The sequence below is a fragment of the Fonsecaea monophora genome, assembly GCF_001642475.1.
Source record: "Fonsecaea monophora strain CBS 269.37 chromosome Unknown Scaff8, whole genome shotgun sequence".
NCBI classification, from domain to species: Eukaryota; Fungi; Ascomycota; class Eurotiomycetes; order Chaetothyriales; family Herpotrichiellaceae; genus Fonsecaea; species Fonsecaea monophora.
Window position 1 is genome coordinate 293766 of NW_019173939.1, and position 22987 is coordinate 316752.

General features: G+C 52.4%; 7 protein-coding genes across 7 annotated transcripts; 4 read left to right on the top strand and 3 right to left on the bottom strand.

The window, feature by feature from the left end:
- Positions 1–610: 610 nt before the first annotated feature.
- AYO21_02008 (hypothetical protein) lies at positions 611–2506 on the bottom strand (the record flags this gene model as incomplete). The annotated part of the gene is made up of 7 exons (XM_022651989.1): positions 611–873; positions 914–1199; positions 1275–1364; positions 1418–1805; positions 1861–1981; positions 2034–2233; positions 2286–2506. 7 exons carry the CDS (start codon positions 2504–2506, stop codon positions 611–613), a joined length of 1569 nt encoding a protein of 522 aa, XP_022515733.1.
- A 1537-nt stretch (positions 2507–4043) lies between these two features.
- Positions 4044–6251, bottom strand: AYO21_02009 (hypothetical protein; the record flags this gene model as incomplete). The annotated part of the gene is made up of 4 exons (XM_022651990.1): positions 4044–5021; positions 5077–5322; positions 5371–6119; positions 6179–6251. 4 exons carry the CDS (start codon positions 6249–6251, stop codon positions 4044–4046), a joined length of 2046 nt encoding a protein of 681 aa, XP_022515734.1.
- Positions 6252–8688: 2437 nt separating this feature from the next.
- Positions 8689–10295, top strand: AYO21_02010 (hypothetical protein; the record flags this gene model as incomplete). The annotated part of the gene is made up of 3 exons (XM_022651991.1): positions 8689–9039; positions 9104–9919; positions 9975–10295. The coding sequence occupies 3 exons, from the start codon at positions 8689–8691 to the stop codon at positions 10293–10295; spliced, it is 1488 nt and encodes a 495-aa protein (XP_022515735.1).
- Positions 10296–11993: 1698 nt separating this feature from the next.
- On the top strand, positions 11994–14768 carry AYO21_02011 (hypothetical protein; the record flags this gene model as incomplete). The annotated part of the gene is made up of 1 exon (XM_022651992.1): positions 11994–14768. The coding sequence occupies one exon, from the start codon at positions 11994–11996 to the stop codon at positions 14766–14768; it is 2775 nt and encodes a 924-aa protein (XP_022515736.1).
- Positions 14769–16360: 1592 nt separating this feature from the next.
- On the top strand, positions 16361–17524 carry AYO21_02012 (hypothetical protein; the record flags this gene model as incomplete). Its single annotated transcript, XM_022651993.1, has 1 exon — positions 16361–17524. The coding sequence occupies one exon, from the start codon at positions 16361–16363 to the stop codon at positions 17522–17524; it is 1164 nt and encodes a 387-aa protein (XP_022515737.1).
- A 1193-nt stretch (positions 17525–18717) lies between these two features.
- AYO21_02013 (hypothetical protein) lies at positions 18718–20217 on the top strand (the record flags this gene model as incomplete). The annotated part of the gene is made up of 5 exons (XM_022651994.1): positions 18718–18890; positions 18957–19585; positions 19641–19904; positions 19986–20098; positions 20179–20217. The coding sequence occupies 5 exons, from the start codon at positions 18718–18720 to the stop codon at positions 20215–20217; spliced, it is 1218 nt and encodes a 405-aa protein (XP_022515738.1).
- Positions 20218–21491: 1274 nt separating this feature from the next.
- AYO21_02014 (hypothetical protein) lies at positions 21492–22370 on the bottom strand (the record flags this gene model as incomplete). The annotated part of the gene is made up of 1 exon (XM_022651995.1): positions 21492–22370. One exon carries the CDS (start codon positions 22368–22370, stop codon positions 21492–21494), a length of 879 nt encoding a protein of 292 aa, XP_022515739.1.
- Positions 22371–22987: the final 617 nt, after the last annotated feature.

Genomic DNA, 22987 nt, shown 5'->3' on the forward strand with positions numbered 1-22987 from the left:
ATACCTCCTAGGCGGTCCAATGAAAACTCATGGTTTCTACACGTGGTGCAATCTCGTGATTTCACTGGTCAAAGAGCGGGTCTTGGCACGTTGTCATGTCCAAGCACGCCAAGGTATCCAAGGTACCAAGACAAGCACAAGATACTTGTACTTGCACAAAATCTATTGAATGCCTGATGGTTGGGACATGTAAGCAGTATACCCGGTATACCCAGGAAATCACGTGCGATATGATGCATAAGAGCCGGCGGCAACTGTACCTACTCGTACAAGGACGCTCCACTACCTAGAGACCACCTAGTAGGTGCCGACCCAGCCAAGGTTACCTACGTGTAAGTACTCGGGCACAGCTACAATACTACATTTCTCAATAACCTTGATTCTCCAAAGTACTAGAGAAATATTGGGGACACAACACACAAGACGGAATGCCCAAGGTTCTGTCCATGTCTTTCGTACGTACTCCCTTCGTCGACATGGCCTACTAACCATCTATGCAGATATCTGTCAGGTACAATGGCAGAACCATGTCTGGCGCTCTCACACTCCCCTGCTCTTCCGCCCCTCTTACAATCCCTGCTACAGCATCATTACAACTCCACCGCATTACTCACACTGTATACCGATAGAAGGGACTCTTGTCTCCCAGATCCAGCAGTTCCTGCTCCGTGTATTGTGCCTTGATCTCCTCGTCCGTCTTGCCAACCATGAATGCATCGCGCTTCGCATTTTCCCTTCTATACGCGACCCGCAGCACGTATGCCATGATGACTGCAGCCACGCAGATGCCCAAGCCTGTCCCGAATCCAGTCGGATATTTCGGTGCTTGAGATGCAATATAGACGTTACTCCCGGCGATGCCACCGAAGTTGCCTGATGATGTCAGCGTCATCCGAGAACTGGTCAGAATCACTCACCATAGAGATGAGCAGAGCCATGCCCACGGCCCGTTTGGAGCTGGGAGCCAGATTGTTCCCGATCAAGCACACGAGACAGATAAACGGGCAATAAAGACCTGCCGCAAGTGGGAAGAGGAAGAAATACGTCACGCCTGGTAGTCTGGGATGGGGAATTGCAAGCTCGCCGATGAAGCCGATCGCCGCAATGCTGAAACCGGCCATAATGAACGGCGTTCGTTGCTGGACTTTGTCCGACCAGAAGGCGAATATAAGCGTCAAGATCATGGCGAAAACGTAGATCTGTACAACTCCAATTAGTTTCAAGCTTCTCTCTAGCAACTTCCTTTCTGCTAAGGCGCCACGTGAAGAACATACCGGGATCGTCATCAGCTGTGCATTGGCCGAGGTGTATCCGAGGCCCTCAATCACAGATGGCACCGTAGCCGTAAAGCCGTAGACACCGATCTGCAGGATCCCTGGTCAGTACATATGGATTGGCAGAAAAGGCAAGCACATACCGTGTTGGCCCAGAATATAATCACACCACCCCAGATCTTCCACTCCTTAAACGCCGCAATGATGTGGCGCATTCGAATGCGGTCAGTGTTCGTCACCCGACCATGGCCAGAACCCGTCTCGAGAGCCAGTCGGTTTATGATGAATTCTTTCTCCTCCTTTGTGAGGAATTTAGCTGTCTCCGGATTGTCCGGAAGCACGAACCAGACCACCAAGGAGCCAGCCACAGGAACAAGACCTTCAATGATGAAGATCCATTTCCAGCCTGCCAGTCCTGCTACACCGTCCATGTGCTGAATCCCGTACGCCAACAACCCGGAGAACGCACCGGAAAGCGAGGCAGAAGCGTAGAAGAGGGCCATCCGGCGTTGCACCTCGTATCGCATGTACCTGTACACGTTAGATGGTCTGGTCTTCTTGCTGTGATCCCCCAGGAGGTGCTCACCAGATCGTGAGTAGGTATGTCGCCGCAGGGAAGAAGCCCGACTCAGCCACGCCGAGGAAGAATCTTGTTACCAAAAGGCCCTCATAGGTAGAAACCACACCCATAAGAGTCATCACGGTTCCTACGACAGGTTAGTCACTGCAGGCTTTGCATATCAAAGCCAAACATCTTACCCCAACAGAACATCAAGACAGATATCCAGATCGACGGCCGCAGTATCTTGAGCACGATGTTGGACGGTACTTCGAAGAAGCCATAAGGCACAAAGAACAATGTCAAGGCGGTGTTGTATTGCATTCCATGGAGATGGAGGTCGTCGTAGAGACCGGCGATTTTGGCATTTCCAATGTTCCCGCGATCGATGAATGCCAACCTGGCGGCAGGGTTAGCAGACACAAGCTAGTTTCGACGTAGTCTCGACTCACAAGTATAAGACGGCAAGGATCGGGATCAAGCGGTAGTCGACCTTTCTCAGAATCCGTGTCCGCTCTTTGTGGTCAACTTCGACAATCACCTGATCAGCTGAGAAGCCGACCTCGACCGTCTTCAGGCCATTAACACCTTCGATCTCTTCGAGGACTTCTCTCTTCGGGTCGCTGTCGTACGCAACGTCCTTTTGATCCGCTCTCGCTACCTTTTCATCCATTTTGAGCAAGGGAAAGGTTGGTGAGAAGTGAGATGACAGGAGCACTGCAATCCGGGGCGTTTGAAGCTCGGGGAGAGCTTTGCTGATAAGCACAGAGGTATGGCTGTGGTGGACCAATTTGCAGAAGCTCCGAGAGACCCCGGCAGCTGGGGAAGGGAGGGTTACACCTCTTAAATGGTCGGTCAAGGACTCGTCAAGGCCGCAAGGAATGCTCTTGTTGCCATGTGTTCTCCAACTGCCGGATCATCGCCTATGCGTGGTCATCAGGCTGTTCGCCCATATCAACACCGAACCATACCGCAGACAGCACCATGATTTGTGGGTGCCTTGCGGGTCCCGGTGGAATGTTTTGCGCGGGGCGGATCAATCAGGGGAAGAACTTGGGGAAATGCGGGTTGATGGCGGGGACAGCGGCCAGTGTTGACCATGTTGATCACCTTGTCAGCCTGTGAGGCGTCGGTAACGGCAGGGTACGGCTCCGTTCGCTCTGACAACTCACGACGGACTGCGAAGTACCGTGCTTTCCCATCTGTTTCTGATGGACCAGTCGTTATCAGAATTGGAGAAAAGGCGGTTCAACTGATCCTGACTCCGTCGGAAGGAGGTAGGGACGGCCGGTCATTGGCGGTGAGATTGGCTTAGAAGCCTGGAACATTTCGGCCTAAATTGCCAGCGATGGCACCGAATCCGGGACGCAGTGACCTGCGGTGAACCAGGGTACAAGGTTGGCGAATGCTCCATTCCACTTGAGAAGCGACATGTAGGAGCTCTTCAGGGGTTAGCTCTGACCAGGATCTCGAGTCATTGAGAGAAGCGCTGTTCACCCTGCACGTTGTGAGCTGCGAGATGGACTGCTGCCAGATGGATGAGAAGCGAAGTTGCAGAGTCGAAGGGGCGCAGAGGCAGGGGAAATCCTGATAGTGAGGGACCCATGCTGCTTTAGCACCAGGACTTAGCGTCGAGCCGTCTCCTTCTATCTCCGCACAAATGCTGCTTTAAGCCTGCGGTGCGGGCCCTACCGCGATGGCCCTTACAACAGCAAGTTGTATAACGGCCACTCAACCATGGACGCACAACGCTCAAGAGCGACCTTGATTGTCATCATAGACGTATTATCTTGATCTTCAGCCTGGCATGCCAGACCTATATGCATACAATGTTCATTGGTCCCTAAGGCTCTCTATCAGGGTGGACAAAAAACCCCCCAACCCCAGACCCGGTGGAGAATGGAACAGGTGACCCGGTGGACAAGATGAATGTGATGGCCTTAAGATAGCCACTTCCCGCCTGGACTTTGGACCAATGTGTTTAGTACGATACGTGCCGGCGTCTGGTTTTGCCACATGGTCTCACATGGCCGTAGCACCCTTCCTCGAGTCTTGTGGTCTGAGGTATGCCCGTGCTTTCGCCACCTGGATCGCCATGAAGCCGGCTAGGACTGCGAATGCGTGATCGAGTCAGAATTTACATACTTGGACATTTACGCACGTTACTGGTTCGAATCACACACTCGGTGGTCGTGTCTATACCCGACCCATCACATCCATGCCGGCATGCCAAATGGGACCGAGGTATCCATGAATGCCCCATCAAACCAGTCTACCCACAGTAGATTATTCTCAGGATCAAAAGTCGCCGGATCAAAGCCGACAGGAACCGACACATCCAGCTGGGAATCAAGATCCCCCGCTCCGCTTGGTCCAGTGTGTCCGTCGGTAACTATACCGGCTACGTGGCGCTCTTCCTGTTCCGGCGTGTCGGTTCGACCTGCGCTTGTTGAGCCTTGGTGAGGATGCTGATCTTGTTGATATCTTGTCTCAGCAGTGCTTGGTAAGATACCCAGTCGGATCAGCTGCTGTCTTGGCCGGTAGAAGCGTGTCCACAACCGCGCAGCCGAGTGCGAATGAGAGCGATGGAAATCGATCAAATCGAGGCCCTGCTGAAGCTCAATCGTTGAGTCCTCCAGTAGCGTGGCTGCACTGTCCAGAGATCCGGCTTTATTTGCCCGGGTTTCTGCGTCGTATGCTGCTGCCAGAAAGAGAACTGCCAACGACGAGGATAGAAAGTGGTTGAAGAGTGCTTGCCTTGTTCTATAGAAATAGACGTCTGTGGCCAAAACTCTCAACGTCCGGATAGACTTTTTAGCCAAGCTGATAGCTTCCATTACCAGGGCGGTATTGTTGCGAGCAGTCTGGGGATAGATGAGGATGGGACGGAGGACGAGGATTTGGATCTGATTTGCGCGGAGATACAGGAGGGTCTTGCGATATACCTCCATTTCATCAGATGTAGAGGTGAAAAAGCTGTGGTCGTCCGATTCTATCGCCGCGGGGTCAAAGCATACCGAAGGGTCCAAATCCTGATGCCATTGATGGACCTGGTAGTGGAAAAAGTTCATTGCATCTTTAGACGGAGCTTGTCCGCTGGCCAATAGGTTTCGGTTCACCAGCGAGTTCCATGCTTGCGCCCCGAATATCACGTAGCTGACCATTGCAGCGAGGTAGCCGTCGCCGACCTACAGAGTACCTCATCAGCAGACATACTCAGCGGAGTCAGTGGGAACGACTTACAGGAGGGGGTAGGTCGACATCATTGTCACCGAGATGATGTGGTAGCCCTGCGGCGAAATTGAGCTGACGGTCCAGTACAAACAAGCTCCATAGCTGCCGGATGATCGCCTGGCGTTCCTTTTCATCGGGGACAAGGACCGAGAGCTTTTCAATTCGATAGAGCCCTTCTTCAACAGCGGTGCGTGCCGCATACATGATGGCTCTGGATCCAAGGACTAGATCTTCATTGGAGAAGTGGAATATAGCCTAATTCTTGATCAGTAATGGGCTTTCCTGCGATAATGTTTCCCATACCGCGAGCAGTAACAAAGCCCGAAAGTCATGACTGATGGAGCGTTGGAAGACAGCAGCAGCGATGGTAGGCTCTACACTCTGGTAAAGGGTGTCTGACAACGTTGTTCTACCTCCGGTCTGGGCAACCAAGGCGATTCCCAGGATGAGTTTAAACATTTCCAAGAGCCCACAGTGTCCTGGAGTGGTTGGCCGACTCCAGAGTGACCTTTTAGCAGATCTTAACAGGCTAGGCAAGCTGAGCCGTATCTTCTCAAGATGCGGCTGAGGATGGAGGACGCCGAACACAGCTTGGAAGGTGTCCAGGCAATGTACGGCGTCGTCGAGGGTGAATTTCTCCAGCGAAGTTTCGCCGTGGGCTTCCCAAGCTTCAGCGGGTTGAGCAGTTGATTGTGAGGGTGCAGGAGCCACAATTGCTGGGGGCGATGGGCTATCAGTTGTCGCAAATTCCCTACTGGATGGGGTGAGGTTGGAAAGCCTTGCATCTGCTGTAACCATTCCAAACGCGTAACTGGTCGGGCCAGCATATACATCGAGGATGTCTGGATCCAGTTGCCGTTTCACAGGGGCGACATCGTCCTGCTCGTCTCTAGGTGGACTTCGAGCTAGTGGAAGTATTTCTGGCGGAGTTGGGTTCGCAGGTCCTGGTCCTGGCTGCTCGGGAGCTGTGGTTCCTCGAAGTTGGGTTTTGAAGTCGTCCAGGTTGCGCTGTAAATCTTCGATGCTGGCGAACAAGGCGTCGGGCAACCTGTCTATGTCAGGGCCCGCGTATATCACGAGTTTCTGGGCGGGGGATTTTGACGAGACTTACGTCTGAGCGTCCCGCGGCTGGACTGTAGAGGTTGAGTCCGGCTTTGCTGCGGGATAACTGCATGAGATGGCATGTTTCTTGCAGCGAAGACAGGGACGATCCCCCGAGCATTTCAGTTTCCGGCCATGACAGTAGTCACAGGCCGCAGCAGCGTAGGGGGCGCGTCTGGCAACACTCTGCCTTGCCTTTTTCTTTGGTGGCTCCATGAGACCAGATGTACCATCTCAGGGGCAGTAGTTTGTGGAATTAGGAGCTCCTCTGGTGTTTATAGACAGCAATTAGAGCGACCTGTCGATGGGTAGATGGGAGTTGAGATGATATTGAGCTGAGTCAAGTCAGAATAGAGAAAGAATACTAACTACAAAGGTAGTTGATACCAGCCCGTGACCCGTGCCAACCCGGCGAGTGTTTTCTCTGGGGTGCGGGTGGGCGGGGTGCGGAAGTTGGGCGCTGGTGCCGACCTCTAAAGCAATTCCCCGTCTGCCTTTGGGTGCCACTGGGTGCCCCGAGTCTCCCCGGTGCCCCTAGGCTTAACTATCACAAGTGCTCGCGAACCCAAAAACTTAATTACATATTCTTCTTCCATTCGGTGTTCGAGAGAGAGCGAATGCTGTTCTACCCCGAGATTTCGTACATCTATCGAGTATTGCACCTTCTAGGCGAATGTCCTTCACGCTACCCCGTGCAGCAAAGTGAGCGCGTTCGTTTTTTTTGAATCCGGCAAACACTCGGCCTTCTATCCTCATATCAAACATATTCTCGTACCATGCACCAGCAGACTCGGTACCGCAATCTCATGATCGGCGAGGTCTGGAGTGGTAGTGTTATCTAGTGTCCTATCTAGAGCTGAGGACTGACACTACTCAGACTGTTCGACAAGCTGAAGAGTTTCATTGGTGAACTCCCCTCGAGCTTCCATTCTTCCCAGTATGATCTTCCCGGTATGAAGACAGTCAAAAGCTGGACCTCAATGGGAGGTCTCGGCCAATTCTCGAAGGAGGAAGAGGCTGTGCCCGAGCCGGCACCCGCGTCTGCATCAGCACTGGAGACGTCGTACAGTCACTCGATGCAGAAGGGCAATGGAAGTCGAGGCAAGTGGCACTTATAGCCATTCTGCAACCCTTTTTTTACAAGGGCCCAGGGAAGAGACTGCTACACTCAGGACACAAACTTCCCAGAGACAGTAGTGGGCAGGAGAGAAGGGAGGCCATCGAATCCTTTGCAGAAGGATCTGAAGACTGGTGGTCGATATATCGGCAGAGCAACTCTCCCAAACACGTCCGCAGGCTGAGAATGGGAAGCCTCATTACCTACAAATAGGTACGTACAAGCAATACACACCAGATCTTGTCAGATTCAAGCCTTTCGACCTCTTCTCCCGAGTCTTGCCCACCCCCCACTCCGTTGTCAGGGATCTCTCGCTCGATCTGAGGGTCACTACTTTGCTCGGGCTTACGAGAGAGCGACGATATTCAAGAACCACGACTGGGTACATTGACCGGGTACATCTGGTTGTGGACACCCAATCGTCTCACTCGTTCGTTAGCGATGTGTCGCTTAAGCCGGCGGGAGATGGAACACAACACGGCAATGAACTCGGCTTGAATGGATATCGGGTCATGGTACAAAAGCAAGTCGCTGTAGGAGGTATCTCGGCCGTTTCGCACGACGAGGCTACAATCACCTGCAGAAGTTGGGGTTAGGGTTTTCGATTCCAAGTCGCGATCCTCGCTGGGCTACTAGTCCCCGTGCTCTAGGCTGAAAACAAAGTCGGAGACTCCAAACGGGATGGGGAATCCCCACAATTGCCCACAAAAAGGAGCTCGGAATCACAGCAGTCGAGAGTTGATGATGTTCCGAGCATCAGAACTCAAAGTATACGGCCCTGTCTGACTCGCTCACACAAACACTCTTTCCTCTCTGGTCCTCTCCTGCAACCCACCTCAACCTGTTTTGATTCCTGGCTTTATCTCCACGATGATCCAGGGCGGACCATTCCGACTCCTCTCCATCTGTTCGTCAACCTACGGAACGCACATGTTTCTTCCGTCTCGGGCAATGGGCAGAACCAAGGGAATCCCCTCCTTTCCTTCCATTGTCGATAAACAAGGAACTCGGATTGGAGGTGTACGAGGCATAGATTCCCACCATGTACGTCAGCCGGCAATCACAGGCGTGGCTGGGTGGGATAGGCTCCCCCCGGTTTCAGGAAAACCACGTATATCTTGTGTGCGTGCTTGCTTCTCGAGTCCCGAAGCCCGAGTCCAGAGTCCTATATCAAGCAAAGCCCATCAGGACATTCAAAAGAAAGAGTGTCTGTCCTTGTGAGTAATACCAGAAGCACTCTTGAAGGACCTTTGGACTTTTCTTTCGTCCCTTGATATTCTTCTTCTCTTGTCTTTGCTCTTTGCTTTGGCCGTGTCACTTAAATACCGCCACACAACCAACATCTCGCCTCATTCATCACGAGAAAAAAACAGAAAGGGAAATAAATCGATCTTCCTGCCGCCATGTTATCACCCTACCTCTTGTTCTTGGGACTGCCCGTCCTCTTCGTCCTCGCGTCCTTTGTGCGCAACCAGTTCTTCCACCCGCTGAGCAAGTTCCCGGGCCCCTTCTGGGCCCGCCACACGGATCTATGGCGCGTCTATCACCTGTGCACCCGACGCATGCCGGACACCATGATCAAGGTGCACGAAAAGTATGGGCCCGTCGTGCGTGTGGCCCCGAACGAGCTGAGCTTCCAGAGCGTCGAGATCCTCGAGGAGGTCTACAAGGGCGGACGACGGTTCATCAAGAGCGACATGTATGAAGGGTTTACGACTTTCCACCCAAACTCGTTTGGGACCCGTGACGAAGACGTGAGTTTGCCAGTTCTTTTCGCTGTCTTTGGTTAGGAGGGAAAGGGCTAATGACGCAAAATAGCTACACGCAAAGAGGCGTCGTCAGATGGCGCATAGCTTCTCCGTCGCCTCCCTCGCACAGATGGAGTCCATCTTCAACCGCCATCTCAACAACCTTCTCAACGCCATCGCCGCAAAGGGTTCGGAACCCTTTGATCTGAAGAACCTCGTCGGCTTCTACGCCTACGATGTCATGGGGGAGTTGGCCTTCCACACCGAATTCGGATCTCAAGCTGCCCAGGACCCGGCGTTGCTGCCACCCATCAACGAGCATATCTTCCTGGGCTGCTTGTTTGGCCTGCTCCCGTCCCTGCTCCCGTATAGCATGAAATTTGCAAACTATGTTCCGCTCCCGTGGCTGCAGTATCTCCTCAAGAGCAGGAAATCGCTGAGAGACAGGACATCAGCATGCGTCGCCCGCGAGATGGCCAGAGAAAAGATGAGCGAGAAGCACAGCATCCTGACCAGGCTCATCCGCGCCACAGACCCCGAAACTGGTGAGCGTTTGACGGAGATGGCTGTCAGTTCGGAAGCATTTGCCTTTCTGGTGGCAGGGGCACACACGACTTCCGGCACCTTGACTCTATTATTCTACCATCTGCTGCACAATAAGACTGCGACAGAGAAGCTGACCAAAGAGATTACGGAATGTATCCCCTTACAAAATACTGCCGGAGACTCCTTACCAGCTTATGCGGGATTGGAAGCGCAGCTGCCGTACGCAACGGCCTGCATCCGTGAGAATTTCCGCATGACACCAGTGTTTACCATGCCGCTACCGCGCAAAGTGTGTGATCCCGAAGGTGCAGTGGTTGATGGTGTTTATGTTCCCCCTGGGGTAGGTTTTGACAATGTGCAAGATTGTAGCATCATGCTAATCTGCCCTCTCATAGACCAACGTCTCGATGATCAACCAGGTCATTCATCACAACCCCTCTGTTTGGGGCGCTGACCACAACATCTTCCGCCCTGAGCGATGGCTCGATCCATCGAAGCCACTGTCTCCCAACGATCTCGCCCCGTTTGGCGCTGGTCATAGAGCCTGTATAGGCAGGAACGTGGCGACGATGAGCATCGTCAAAGTATTGACGGCTGTCTGGCGCCGATTCGATCTCGAAGTACTAGATCCCGCGGAGGAATTGATCGTGGACAGCGTTGGAATTGGAGAAAAGCACGGACCCTTGATGGTCAGGGCTAAAGTACGGGCCGAGTAAAGTCCAGGAAAACATTGATGAGGCATCAGGATGGCGTTGTGGTTAAGAAATATTCAGCTTGGAGGCTGCCGGACCATGCATACATTCAAATATTCTCCCTCCTTCCATGGTGACATCTCGAGGGGAAATTTTGAAATTTCCTTGAAGCCATGCCTCTCGTAGAGTCGTAATGCGGCTGGAGCACTCTCAACATAGATTGACAGCCCTCGGTCATCGGCCCGTTCCAGACCCCATTGAAGTAAGAGAGAAGCAGCACCTTGCTTCTGGTATTTCGGGCTGGTGCCTATAGCGGCAAGAACTTGTCACACGGTTAGTTCTTCTGAATGTCTAGGTTAAAGACAGGGATGGGGTTTTTCTTACACACATAGGCCTTTTCAGTCCCTATCGCTGATGCAACGACTTCATGCCGTTTCCTAATGCTATGGTGAATCAACCGACTTCCCAGTTCCTTATTGGCGTCATCAGGGAGTGGAAATTCGCGAATCAGCATTTCTCTCTCGACCTCCTCTTGGCTTCTGGGTGGGTAAAAATGCCAAACAGCATAGCTCGCTATCTCGCCAGACATGGCATCTTTGACCACCATGACATGACAGCTGGGATCATTCTCCATGTCATTTTCGAACGAACGCACGAAATACGTGATAGAAGTCAACGTGGGTCCCTTGGGAAAGATGACAGGAAAACCATGATCGGAGGCGCAGGCTGCGAATTGGACGCGGACTATCTCCTCGAGATCGGAGGGTAATGCAGGGACAAGGACAAAGGCTGGCATTCTTCACAACGTTCAATGAGAGGCCTCTTCTCTGGCGCTTCGGAAGTCTGCCTGCATCAGATGGGCTGCGGAGGTTCGAGCTCGTCTCACTTACGACTACTCTCGCGTCACTTTCGTCAGCAGTGAATTGCTATTATCGACATCCACAGAGACGTCCTGGCCTTACCTGCTGCTGCTTTTGACAGTGACAGGATTGCACCATGGAACGCGGGGTCAAAATTGCAGCTTGGGGGATGGTGGATGGGGATGGCAAGTCGTGTCAGGTGAGCGAAGGTTTTCAACGATCAAGTCTTGTTCTTTGATGGAGATTTGCGCAGCTAAGGCTCTGGTGGCTCTGGGCGCAGCTGACAGGCTGGTGTGGCTCCGACTGGGCTGCTCCGGTTGGGCGGGTTCCCTGAAGATTCAGCGGTCGTTGGCGCTGCCGGGTGCTTGATGCAGGGGCGGTAGCCAGTCACGATTGCAGCTCGCCTTGTTTCCACTCCTTTCATCTTCGCTTGTATGGGCTTGGATGGGCCTGGCTGTGCGCCATCAAAACTCCTCATCCCGGAGCCCGCACTCATTCTCCATCTCAGCCTGGTGAACTACTGCACTCACTGCTCTGCCACTTGCGAAACCCCCTTGTCCAACAATCTGACGAGCCCGGGGGGCAGGGCTTTGGAGTGCAGATCCAGTTTCCCAGATTTCTCTCTCCTGCGTTCGCACATCTCTCCCATATCCAATTTCCATTACCTGCAAAAGTCGCATTGAGTCTACTTTCGCCGCAATCCTCACGACGACGTCCCTTGATACCCCTTGGCCGCCGGGATGCTCTAGCAATTTCTCACTGGGACTTGGTGCTGTCTTCCTAGCCAGCAGCTCGTCGTCTCCCACGCTGTCGCATTCTGTCAGAGTCAATTGTACAGCTCGTCCACCCGATCTTCGTCATCATGGCGAGTGCGCACGCTCATCCTATACCTCCCGCCATCCCGCACGACCTGTTTACACAGGAAGTCCCTCCGTCGCCGACTTTGACAAATCCCGACATGATTTTGCCATACCAGCCTCACCTTGACTCGAGTCCCAGTCCACGCGCATCTTCGCCAATATTACACTCTTCTCCACTGCCTCTACGTCCAGATTCTGCGGTGTCACTGGGCTCCTCTCCCGTCGAGCTTGAACCTGCGGTTGAGTTAGGGATTGCGACAACCATTAGGATGCCCTCAAGGGCGGTCCCTCCTATTAGTACCAACTACTACGGGTACGAACACGGAGCCCCCCTGAGCGATATTGGAGAGGAGGAAACCCCAAAGTCGAAGAAAAGTCGGCGCACCGAGAGCCCGCTCATATCAGACCCTCCTTCGCCATCCCCCGCGGCTCCTCTGCTGCACGCGGCCCGGCGACTGAGCAATCAATCGTCCTCGAGCAATGGCACCGATCTGGGCAATTGGGAGGACTTTGATACCTCTAAGATTATGAATGAAAGACTGGCCGCAGACGTTGCGAAGGTCCCAGACGAAGAGATTGAAGATCCGGACAGTAAGAGAAATAGCACAGTTACGACAAACGCGGAAGATGAGATGGCTCTCCTCAACGAACGAGCAGAAAGGATTCTTGAACATGCCAGGAAACGACTAACACATATGGAGGATAATCTAAGTAAGGCACGTCACAGCATCCTGTCATCGAGATCCTCACCAAATATGAACGAACTTCACCAACCTGCGGGTGGGCTGTATCGGTCAATCTCCTTGGCCGGTGCGAGTCAACGAAAGGCCAGACCCCTTCATCTTGTCAACAGAACCAATTCAGTGGCACACGCTAGAGGCGGTAGTGATACGACGACTGGAACGTCTGGATTGAAGCGACTTTCCATGATTCCGGAAATCAGATCCGCAAGCGCGTTGGAATATGGACGCAGGCAAGAATCTCCTCAACAATTACTCCATTCGCCCCCATCAAGGAGCGGCCCGTACTCACCAGCGAGTAATCGGAGTTTCAATTCCCCTCTGCTGGTGTTGAAGGAGGAAGAAAGCCCTGCTAGCACAACCAAGACGACTCCAGAAACATCAAGCCCACGAGGGCTGGGCATCAATACTCTTGCCGCCGTGTCAAGAGAAAATATTTCAGTGGTCACAAGCAGCCCACCTACAGCTCTTGCTCGTTCTTCCTCATCCATGTCAAATCGGTCCACCAAAGAGATTCGAGAACAGATGTCGAATCTGCAGGCCAAAATTTCCGACTTGAAGGACAAAGCACAGGCTGACAGCCTTAGGAGGAAAAGTATGCAGACCACCCGGACGCCTAGCCCCTTTGCAAGTGCGCAGAGTCCTGAGCAGTGGTATGCAAATGCCCCGGAATACAAAGAGGCAGGCAGCCCAATCAACACAAATGCTGGACTCGGCTGGAGTCCGTCCCGACAGACGAAGCCAGTGGACATCCCAGTTGCACCGGTCACACCGCAGGCACAAACATTGCTGAATGTCGAACTCCCGGCGACTAAAGACTCTGGCTTGGTGAGTGAGGCTAGGACAGATAAGAACACCCCGAGTCTCCACAAGTCGATCCATCTCCAGCCAGAGCCTCTCGAGAAGCCAAATTCCATACTCCAGGAGTCGCTCTACGAAGATGCAGCACAGGAATTTGATGATGACGAACCGATTGCCGCTTCGGAGGAAGAGCAAATCTACCTAAATGAAGTTCTCGAAGAGAGTTTGCAGGATCTTGAGCCCGATGTCCCCGAGATCCCCGAACATCTGCTCCCTACCGAAGGTGCCGCAGAACGTCACGAAGACAGATTAGACGCTTTCGACTATGAGAACATGTTCCTTCATAGTGCGTTGGGAAATTACACCGGGACCGGTATTAGAAGTGAAACTCCTAGCGAGAGTGACTGCAGCAGTGTAACAACAACGCGCGTGAACCAAGACACCCCAACAGTAGAAGACGACGACGACGACACCGAAACTCAGATCGACGAGGAAACAACTACAGATGACACCGCTAGTACTCCCGTCCAAGAGACATTCCTCAAACCCAGAACTCAACCTAAGCAGCCCACTCCACTTGCGGCACCCTCGAAACCGTGGATGAAGGCAGCTCGAAGCAACAGTATCGACTCTGTTTCGACCGTGGCCACCTTTGAGACCGCGACGGAAGGTGCAGGCGATGGTGAAGACGAGGACGAAGACGGGATGCCGGCTGAGATACTGACTTGGGGAAGCGGAACGGGTTTCTCTCACACCCCAACGAGCCCAAAACATGAAGGTACAGCTAGTGTGTGGCCAACGCCTCCCATGAGCGGCAGAGCTCGACAAGGACCAATCAGATCGCCACGACAGATTCAGACGCAAGGGAGCATCGTTTCCAACGGCATACCGACGCCTCCTGTTCATTCACCAAGCGTTTCTTTTTCCACTCCAAGAGCATACGGCCCGACTAGTGTGCCAAACGAGGTGCCAGTTGATCATCCTGCAAACACCGAGATCCTAATGGAGAGTCTGATCAAGCTGGCAGACCCCGAATTTAGAGTTGGTGATGGACCTGGCTCAGTGACCTTTTCCAACGTCGACAAGGATCTCGTCCTGGATCTCTTGCGGGCTGTGGGTGGCGTCTGCAATGAGATTCTACGGTCCGAAAGGAAACACGAAGTGCATGCCGCAAAAGTCCTCAGGAGAAGACTGGACGAATCAAGGAAGCTCTTGGAAGGCAGAGCCGATGAGTAGACCAAGGACTGTGGGCCGCCTGGAGTGGCATCTCAATCCACGATTCGCTAGCGTTGCGGCTCTTCCATCCTGGGTGCTTTGAACGGGGGGGGCGGGGGGCCTCTTTGACACAATACGACAATAATTGACATCTGAACATTGGTTGATTCCAAATTATGAAGACATGGGTTGATGCAGAGGAAGACGAAGTGCTGGGTTTCGTGAGAAACGGAAAGGTCCCCCTCTACATCGGCCCTACATATATATACTCCAACATGTTATAATGGACTTACATCACATATGGGTGTCAATGTAATGCATATGACCAGAACTGGCTGCTGCTTTCCTGGGGGGGTAAGTCGGGACAAGGCATCCCCATCACAAAGCCGCAATTGACGCAAGCGAGCAAGTCAAGCACAGCTGTCAAAAGCTCGGGGCAACAGCGACTGTGGTGGATCTGGCCTGAGACTTTTCATTCGACCTTCCAAGGGTCAACCTGGTCACATCCAGCAACGGAATCTGAGCTCACATTCTTGGCACAAGGATCTGTCCACTCATTGTCGCCTCAGTCATAACCTTCGATGACAGCTATTTTGCCACGATCGAGAGTCCCTTGAGATAGAGAAAGAGTCCCAATCGAATAGAGACCATGATGGAGTTTTGGGGAGGCAAGACATGCACCATGATGGCTTGACCAGTTGAGGGTAGACCTCTGTGAGCGTCGAGCCGACTTAGCGGTAGATGAGGCTGGGGAGAATCATGCTTCATGGGATACAGCGCCAACGGAAACGATCGATCTCTCCCAACTGCACGATTTTGGGACGCTGATCGCAGGCAACAACCAGGGGTATTATGGCCGATAAGCGAATAACAAGAAAGGCCCCCATCCCAGATCTTGCATCTCCCTTTTCCGTCGAGTGATTTTAGGATCAACCTGGCTAATTTAGCGACGACACCTGCAGCTGTCTAATGCTCTTCTGGTCTCAACTGGGGCTTTGCGGCGCTCCTCAGCACAAGCCGATCAAGAGGGAGGACAGAAGGAGGCGTCCTATCCTGGTCTTCGTCGAACCCCCCAACCCGGGGTTGGACCTTTGACAGGTTGTTGTGCTTCCAATCAGAGACTGCTACCTCGTCCTATGCTTGCAATGGAAGTTCCCCGCTGGCTTCTAGCTCAAACAGGATAACACTTTAGTTGTTGCTATTGATTGAGGACCCTCATCAAGTTTCTGGAGGCAGCAGTGCATCAAAGAGGCAGGGAGGCGCCATGCAAAGTTTACCAAATGGCGAAGTGGAGATGTGCTGCCGCAAACATTCATTGTCCAGATCATGCATCGTCCGAAGGTCTAGTGTGAGTTGCTCCTGGGGTACATATACAGCCCATCTGGACGGTTGCATCTCGGCAAACCGACCAACCGACGATATCGTGCCTTCAGTCCTAGTTACATGCCTTGCTGCGCTTTGGTAGTGCTTTTGTGGACGTTGTGATGGTGAATCTCGCTTGATACTCGACTGGCCTAGATACCTGTTGAACAGAACTCCCCTCAGCCTTACTCTACTTGGAACCATGGCTAGCTCAACCCTGTCTTGGACGTTTTACATCTATCTGACTTAATATGCAGGTTGAAAACAGCACCACAGTGACAGGGCAAGAGAACAGTCCGTCTCAGACCAAGGCTGGCTTGCCCAAAATCACTGAGGTACTAGCCATGCAACTGGCACTGCCTCTGCCTCTACCCCAACCTTGTCTTTGCCGCAGACTCAATCCTCTTCGATTCAACAGCTTGCCCATGCTGGGTGCTGATCAACTCCCTCTGGACCAATTTCAGCCTGCTGAGGATCTTATCTTGTTGTCACGCGAACCAGTTAGAAAGAGTTTAACCTGCAGCATTCCGACCCACGAACAACCCTTGACCCCTCCTCCCTCCGTCAGCAGTCACTCATCTGTATGCTCAAGCGAAACAGATGTTGGCGCCGACGTCCATGCCGGTATCGCTCATCTTCAAACACTGCTCGACCTGCCAGAACCTAAGCTCGCTGATGCTGTTCGTGTAGCTAAAGAGCTGCTTCGTGACTCTGCAGTCATGCCAGCCTATAACCAGGGCTGGTTCCAGCCAAACGCCCAAGACAACAAATTCAACAAACGCATAGAAGATCGGATCGCCGGCAAATCCCTCGATGAACTAGTTGAAGGTTTCTTTCACCGCGACGAGGCTCGGGAGCTTTACGGCGAACGCGTGTCGAAACCTCGCAAGGTCGTGAAGCGAGCCCCATCTGCGGAGACGGACGGGATGGAAGACCTGGACCCTGAGTTGCGGGCCAAGAAAAAGAGAAGACAAGAGGCCAACGAGGCACACCGAATGGCCGAAAACGACCGGAGAGACCGCCACCGAGAATCTCAAATGGAAAGCCATCGTCGATGCCCCGAGCTGGCGGCAGAATGTGGTGCTGAGCATGCAAAGGCTGAGAAGAAGTCCAAAATCCAATCAGGCAAAGGGCCTGGCAAAGACGATCAGCTCTGGTCAGCCATATACGCCCATGAAATGGCAGGGAGAGTGGTACAATCGGTCAATGACCGGCGCAGACGGGCCGAAGAGGTGGTACAAATACTGCTCCGGTTCTTGATCCAACAAAAGGACTTGCTGGGTGGTCCTCAACGAAGGTTTAGCGAGAGCGACTCAAGCAGCGCCACCTCTTTCTCCCATCCATGCCATGTTGGTTGGAAGAGATCGCAGGATGACATGGAGCAAGACTTGAGGCGCATCCGATCTACTTTCTAGTGAGAATCCAATCTCAATCTGGGAGCCGACAGAGGCAGTTCGTATACCTTTTTTTCAAAATCGTTTCGATTGGGACGATGGATATGGCGATTGTATCGAATGGCAGGTCTTTTGGGTTTGGTCATTCAGGGTTTGATCGACAAACATCCTGGTCGATGGGCAGGAATGAAAAGTATGTTTGGGAACTAATTCTCATGTGCCATGAGCAGGAGGAATGTCTTGCGGCTTCTTCAAAGGTCTGAATGGAAAATGAATGCTCAGCACCAAGTGTGGCTACAACACGACACCCTCCGGGGTTGTTGATAGCTTGTCTGTCAGTGCCACTGGCTGGCGACAATCACTTGATGGTGATGTAACAAAATGTTAGAACCCATTCCGTGGGCATAACTGTGACTCAGTTCTGGGATTCTCTATAATTGACCTGACTCCTCTCTGAACAGACAGCCGTAACAACACCTCAACGGGTAGTGTTGTATGAAGTAGACGCGACCACGTGCAAGCACGTGTCGCAGTTGGGAACGGAGGTCGGAAAAGGCCAAGTAGCACGCTAAGCCCAATCAGGGTCCTTTGCAGCTTAGGGTGCCAGCACCACCAGTAATAATGAGCCTTTTGAGCCTTTAGAGCCCTTGGGGTGCTTGGAGCCAAACCCTCCGAGCCCTTGGTGGTGCTGGTGGCCCTGAACTTCCTAACTGCTGGGGAAAAAAGGATCAGATACAGACATCCAGATTGATTCGTGTCCGCATCCCTCAACCAACACTCCACTGCCGCAGCCACCGACCCTTGCATCAACTTTGTCAGGCTTCAGAATTCCTCTATCTTGTACACTCTATCACTTCTGATCCAGCATCTCAGAATCTCCTGGCAATCAATCAACCCTTGATTCCCGTCCGAGTCGCGCCCCGTTAGCCCTCGTTCCTAACCGCAACCGCAGCCTGTCATCTCTCTCCTCTCTCACGGCTCAGTCCTTCTCCGTCGGGCCTTGATGCGCAAGGCCATTCCGCTCGTTTCGTGCCATCACAACCAGGAGCGCTGAATTCAATCTGGCCGCGACAACAACGACGTCCTCCTAGCGAGGAGTCTGCCACCTCTCCGCATCGCCGCGCCCATCCCTTGCTCTCCTTTTTCTTCGCCTTCGCCTCTCTCTCGCACCTTTTGATTTTCTTTCTGTACAATACCCCCAGACCGCACACAAAATGCTTCTACCAAAAGGCGGCGTGACCTGGAAGTCCGCCAAAGCCCGGCTGCCCCCTTGGAAAGCCATAATAATGTTCTTGACACGGACCCGGTTCCTGGTCGCAGTGGCCCTCACGGGCTTGATTGTCTTATTATGGAGGGGGATCAGCGTGTCTACACAGCAGATGTCAAAGTACGGGGGTGATGTCCAAACCCCGAGATGAAAGACCAGAATAGCTGACATTATGTGACTTGCCAGTTTCTATTGCTTCGGCCCTTCGAAGCCTCCCACGCAAATGTCGAATAATGAGCTGGTCGCCTGGAACCAGCACCTCCAGACGCCTGTCCTCTTCAACCACCACGAACCTTATGAAGTCAACGCCAGCACCATCAATCGCATCGATCTCAATCCCATTGTCTCCACACCCCGAGCTCTCAGCAATCGTGAACGCATCCTTATCCTCACGCCTCTCCGCGACGCCGCCCCCTACCTCATCAAGTACTTTGATTTGCTCTCCGAACTCACGTATCCGCACGACCTGATCGACCTGGCTTTCCTCGTGGGCGACTCTGTCGACGACACCCTTGCAGTATTGTCCTCGGAGCTGAACCGCATCCAACAAAGGACCGACAAAATCCCCTTCCACAGCGTCCTCATTGTCGAAAAAGATTTTGGCTCCAAGCTCGACATGAGCGTGGAGTCGAGACATGGATTCGCCGCTCAAGGCCCGAGAAGAAAAGCAATGGGAAGAGCAAGGAATTATTTGCTCTCGGCGGCGTTGAAGCCCGAACATAGCTGGGTCTACTGGCGTGATGTCGACATTGTGGATTCACCCAAGAAGATCATCGAGGACTTTGTAGCCCATGATCGAGATATTTTGGTTCCAAGTATGACTTTTACACTATCCGGATTAGCAGGTCTCGTCTAATGCTCGTTGAACAGACATCTGGTTTCACCGATACGAAAACGGACGCGACATTGAAGGGCGCTTCGACTACAACAGCTGGATTGAATCCGACAAGGGCCGTCGTCTCGCCGCTTCGCTTGATAAAGACATTGTACTTGCAGAAGGATACAAGGAATACGATACTGGAAGAACGTACATGGCGAGGATGGGTGATTGGAGAAATAACAAGGATGAGGAGATAGAGTTGGATGGAATTGGTGGAGTTAATATTTTGGTCAAGGCGGATGTCCATCGATCTGGTGAGTATCTACACCGTCAACGCTTGGATCCAGGGAGATCAAGGTGTGATGTGTCTTGCCTGTGCTGACATTTGAATACAGGGATCAACTTCCCCTGTTATGCTTTCGAGAACCAAGCCGAGACTGAGGGTTTTGCAAAGATGGCCAAGAGGGCAGGGTATCAAGTCGTAGGATTGCCCAATTATGTCGTTTGGGTAAGTTTGTGGACCAGCATGTCCCTGTCGTCGTCGTTGTTCCCGGGAATTCATTTTACTGATCACTCTTCTCTGCACAGCACATCGACACGGAAGAGAAACCTGGAAATGCGGCATAGAACAGAGTCAGACTTTTTTTTTATCAAACAGAAAGCTCGAAACCCCCTTTTTTCCCCCTCCTCTTGAGAGAGAGAGAGAGAGAGAGAGAGATGGCACGAACCCGCAAAAAAAGTAATAAACAAAGTGAAAAGTGAGATGGATGTTTTCCCCTCCAAGAGGACCAGGCGTCCTCCACGTTTTAGAAGAACTATCTTAGTTTTGTCAACACTTGAGGTCTCGGGCGGGCGGGATATGAGGCGCGCACGGGGCGGGTTATCATCTCGAGCGGTAGGCCGGGGACGGAGCAGGGCAGCGCACGCGCACGCACGCACGCATTCTGAGATACCTTTATACGTATGTAGAGGTAGGTATGTATGTAGGTAAAGGTACCTTTATGACAAAAAGCGGCAGTAAAGGATTTATTGGGAGAGTGAGAGAGGTAGTGAGCTAAATGTCGCCGCGCGTGATATCATATGTATTGAGTGCCATGGTCGTTGTCGTTGTGTACACCATCTAATGGGGTTGTCGTGGAAGAAGAGCCAAGGGAGGGAGTTGGTAAGTTGGTGAGTTGGTGAGCAAGGGACTGAACAAAGCGAGGATGATGTGCCCTCCTATCATCTATCTACGTACCTACCTATCTACCTACCTAGGCACTTACATGTGTACATACCATACAGTGTAGGTACCTAGGCTAGGCTAGGCAATAGATAAAGTAGATACCTAGGTAGTAATGGTAGTGGCAGTCAAGAGGTCAAAGCACAAGCCAGGTCAAGACACTCAGGTTTTCATCTCGGGCGACTTGGTATTCCCAGAAATGTCAAAGGCTGACGATCATTTCGTATATCAGCGTCAGAGAGTTCAGATGACTACTACAGATCGGACATGGATCCTTCCTATCCTCGTCCTCATCATCATCGCCTTCGTGCAATATCGACTCCTGTCGCCACACTACTGTGCTCTCGACCATTATTTCGTAGAAAAGGAAAATCTTGTGCTCAAGAATAAATTGGAGGAGCCTCGATTCTAATATGTGCCTTCTAAGAGGTCTCACTCTATGCAAACTATGCTGTGCTTCCACTAAAAGTTTTGTTGATGCAGGGCAGAAACGCCATCGCTGAAGCTTAAAAGTAGTCCCTCATCACCGTCGCAGATAACCATATAATGGATAGCAGTAGGGAAGGAGAGAGTGTGTGTGAATAAAGCATGCCAAAGGTAGGTATGTGTTGATCGTTTCTCGCTTCCTCGTATTCCTCCAAAGCAGACCCAAGTTCTACCGTACCCCAGAGAACCGCTGTCAAGGCCTGGTCCACCATTCATGCATACTTCCATCGACGGGTCGAGCGACAGGCGCCGTTGGCAGGGCAGGTGGCAGGGCGGCTGGCAGAGCAGCTGGCAGAGCGGTTGGCAGAGCCGGTGATAGATAAGGTTGAGTCTGATAGCCTGCATATGGTTGCGGCGCTGGGTTCGTGAAAGGTGCCGGTTGGGGAACTGGTTGAGGCGGATGGCTCATTTCAATCAACTCTGCCATGCGCCCACCAGGGGTTGAATGCTCAATCGGTTCGATATGTTGGTGTTGCAGCACATCCACAGGCATGCTAGTGGATCTAGAAGCATGGGGATGAGAAGTAGTCGTGCTAGCAGGAGTAGGTACATCCAACCGAGGGGACAGCTTGTTTATCGACGAGTTGCTCGTGTTGCTTTCTCGGGGGGAATGTGATCCGCTAGGGTTTCTGAGACTGCTGCTTCTGCTTATCGGTGGCACATAGTCGTCCCAGTTGCGCCGGCTCACTCTCAAGGGTTGCGGCAGCCCTTCATCCCAAGTGCTCCCCGTTTTATGAGATGGTAGCGGTCTCAGGCCTGTGCCAGACGTCACTTCAACGCTGGTTCGCCTCTCCGGAATGTCATCCCATGCTTCTTGGGGGCGCCAGCTCGTCCGTGCGTCGTTTGCTTCTTGTTGGTCGCGCAGAGTCAAGATGGGTTTGTCGTAATCCACCACTGACCCTGTGCGTTGTATATCGAGAGATCTTGATTCCCTGCTTATCTTTCGCTGCTCATCATACTCGTCACGGAGGCCTTCCCATCGTTCATAGTTTTTCTGCCGCTGCTTTTCTCGCCGGTGCTGCACGATGCCCTTGTGGCCCAGCCAAATAGAGCCAAAGATTAAGGATGTCATGGTGGCTGACTTCCGTTACCTTTCGACTGCCTCGGGCACTCGGGTTACCTCGCCGCAATTGGAGAAGGGTGGGGTTCGGCAGTTCTGGAAGATAGAGCGGGTGTTGGATAAGTTGTTGACAGAACAGGCTCGTACGATATGGAGGGAGGGAAGTTGGGTACGGGTTGTCGTCGCAGAAAATGGTTGCCTGGGAGAATGCCCTTTGGAGAACTGATATCGTAGTACAGTCAATATCGAGAGACAGGTATTGATAAAGGGACGAGATAAGGATCTAATTGCGTCGGAAGAGAGCAGGGCGAAATCAAGAGTGTTCGGTGTATCAATCAGGTTTTTAGGAAGGTTGAAGAGTTGTAGATTGTCAGGGTGGATGACGAAACTGAAGTCTGGGGAGAAGATCGTGAAAGTTATTGTGGGAGGCGACAAGTCTTAAAGTGATGATATGAGGTGCCTGCCCAACACTGACAAAAAGCGATGGGACACAGCCACAATAAAGATCTCGACAGTTGTGCCCGTTTTCGTGCTCGGTTCACAGCAAAGACGCCTATTCGTGCAGACGGAGTTTGTCCCTCAAAAAGAGCCTAAGTACAAGTAGTAGATTTTGGTAGAGTAGCAGCAGG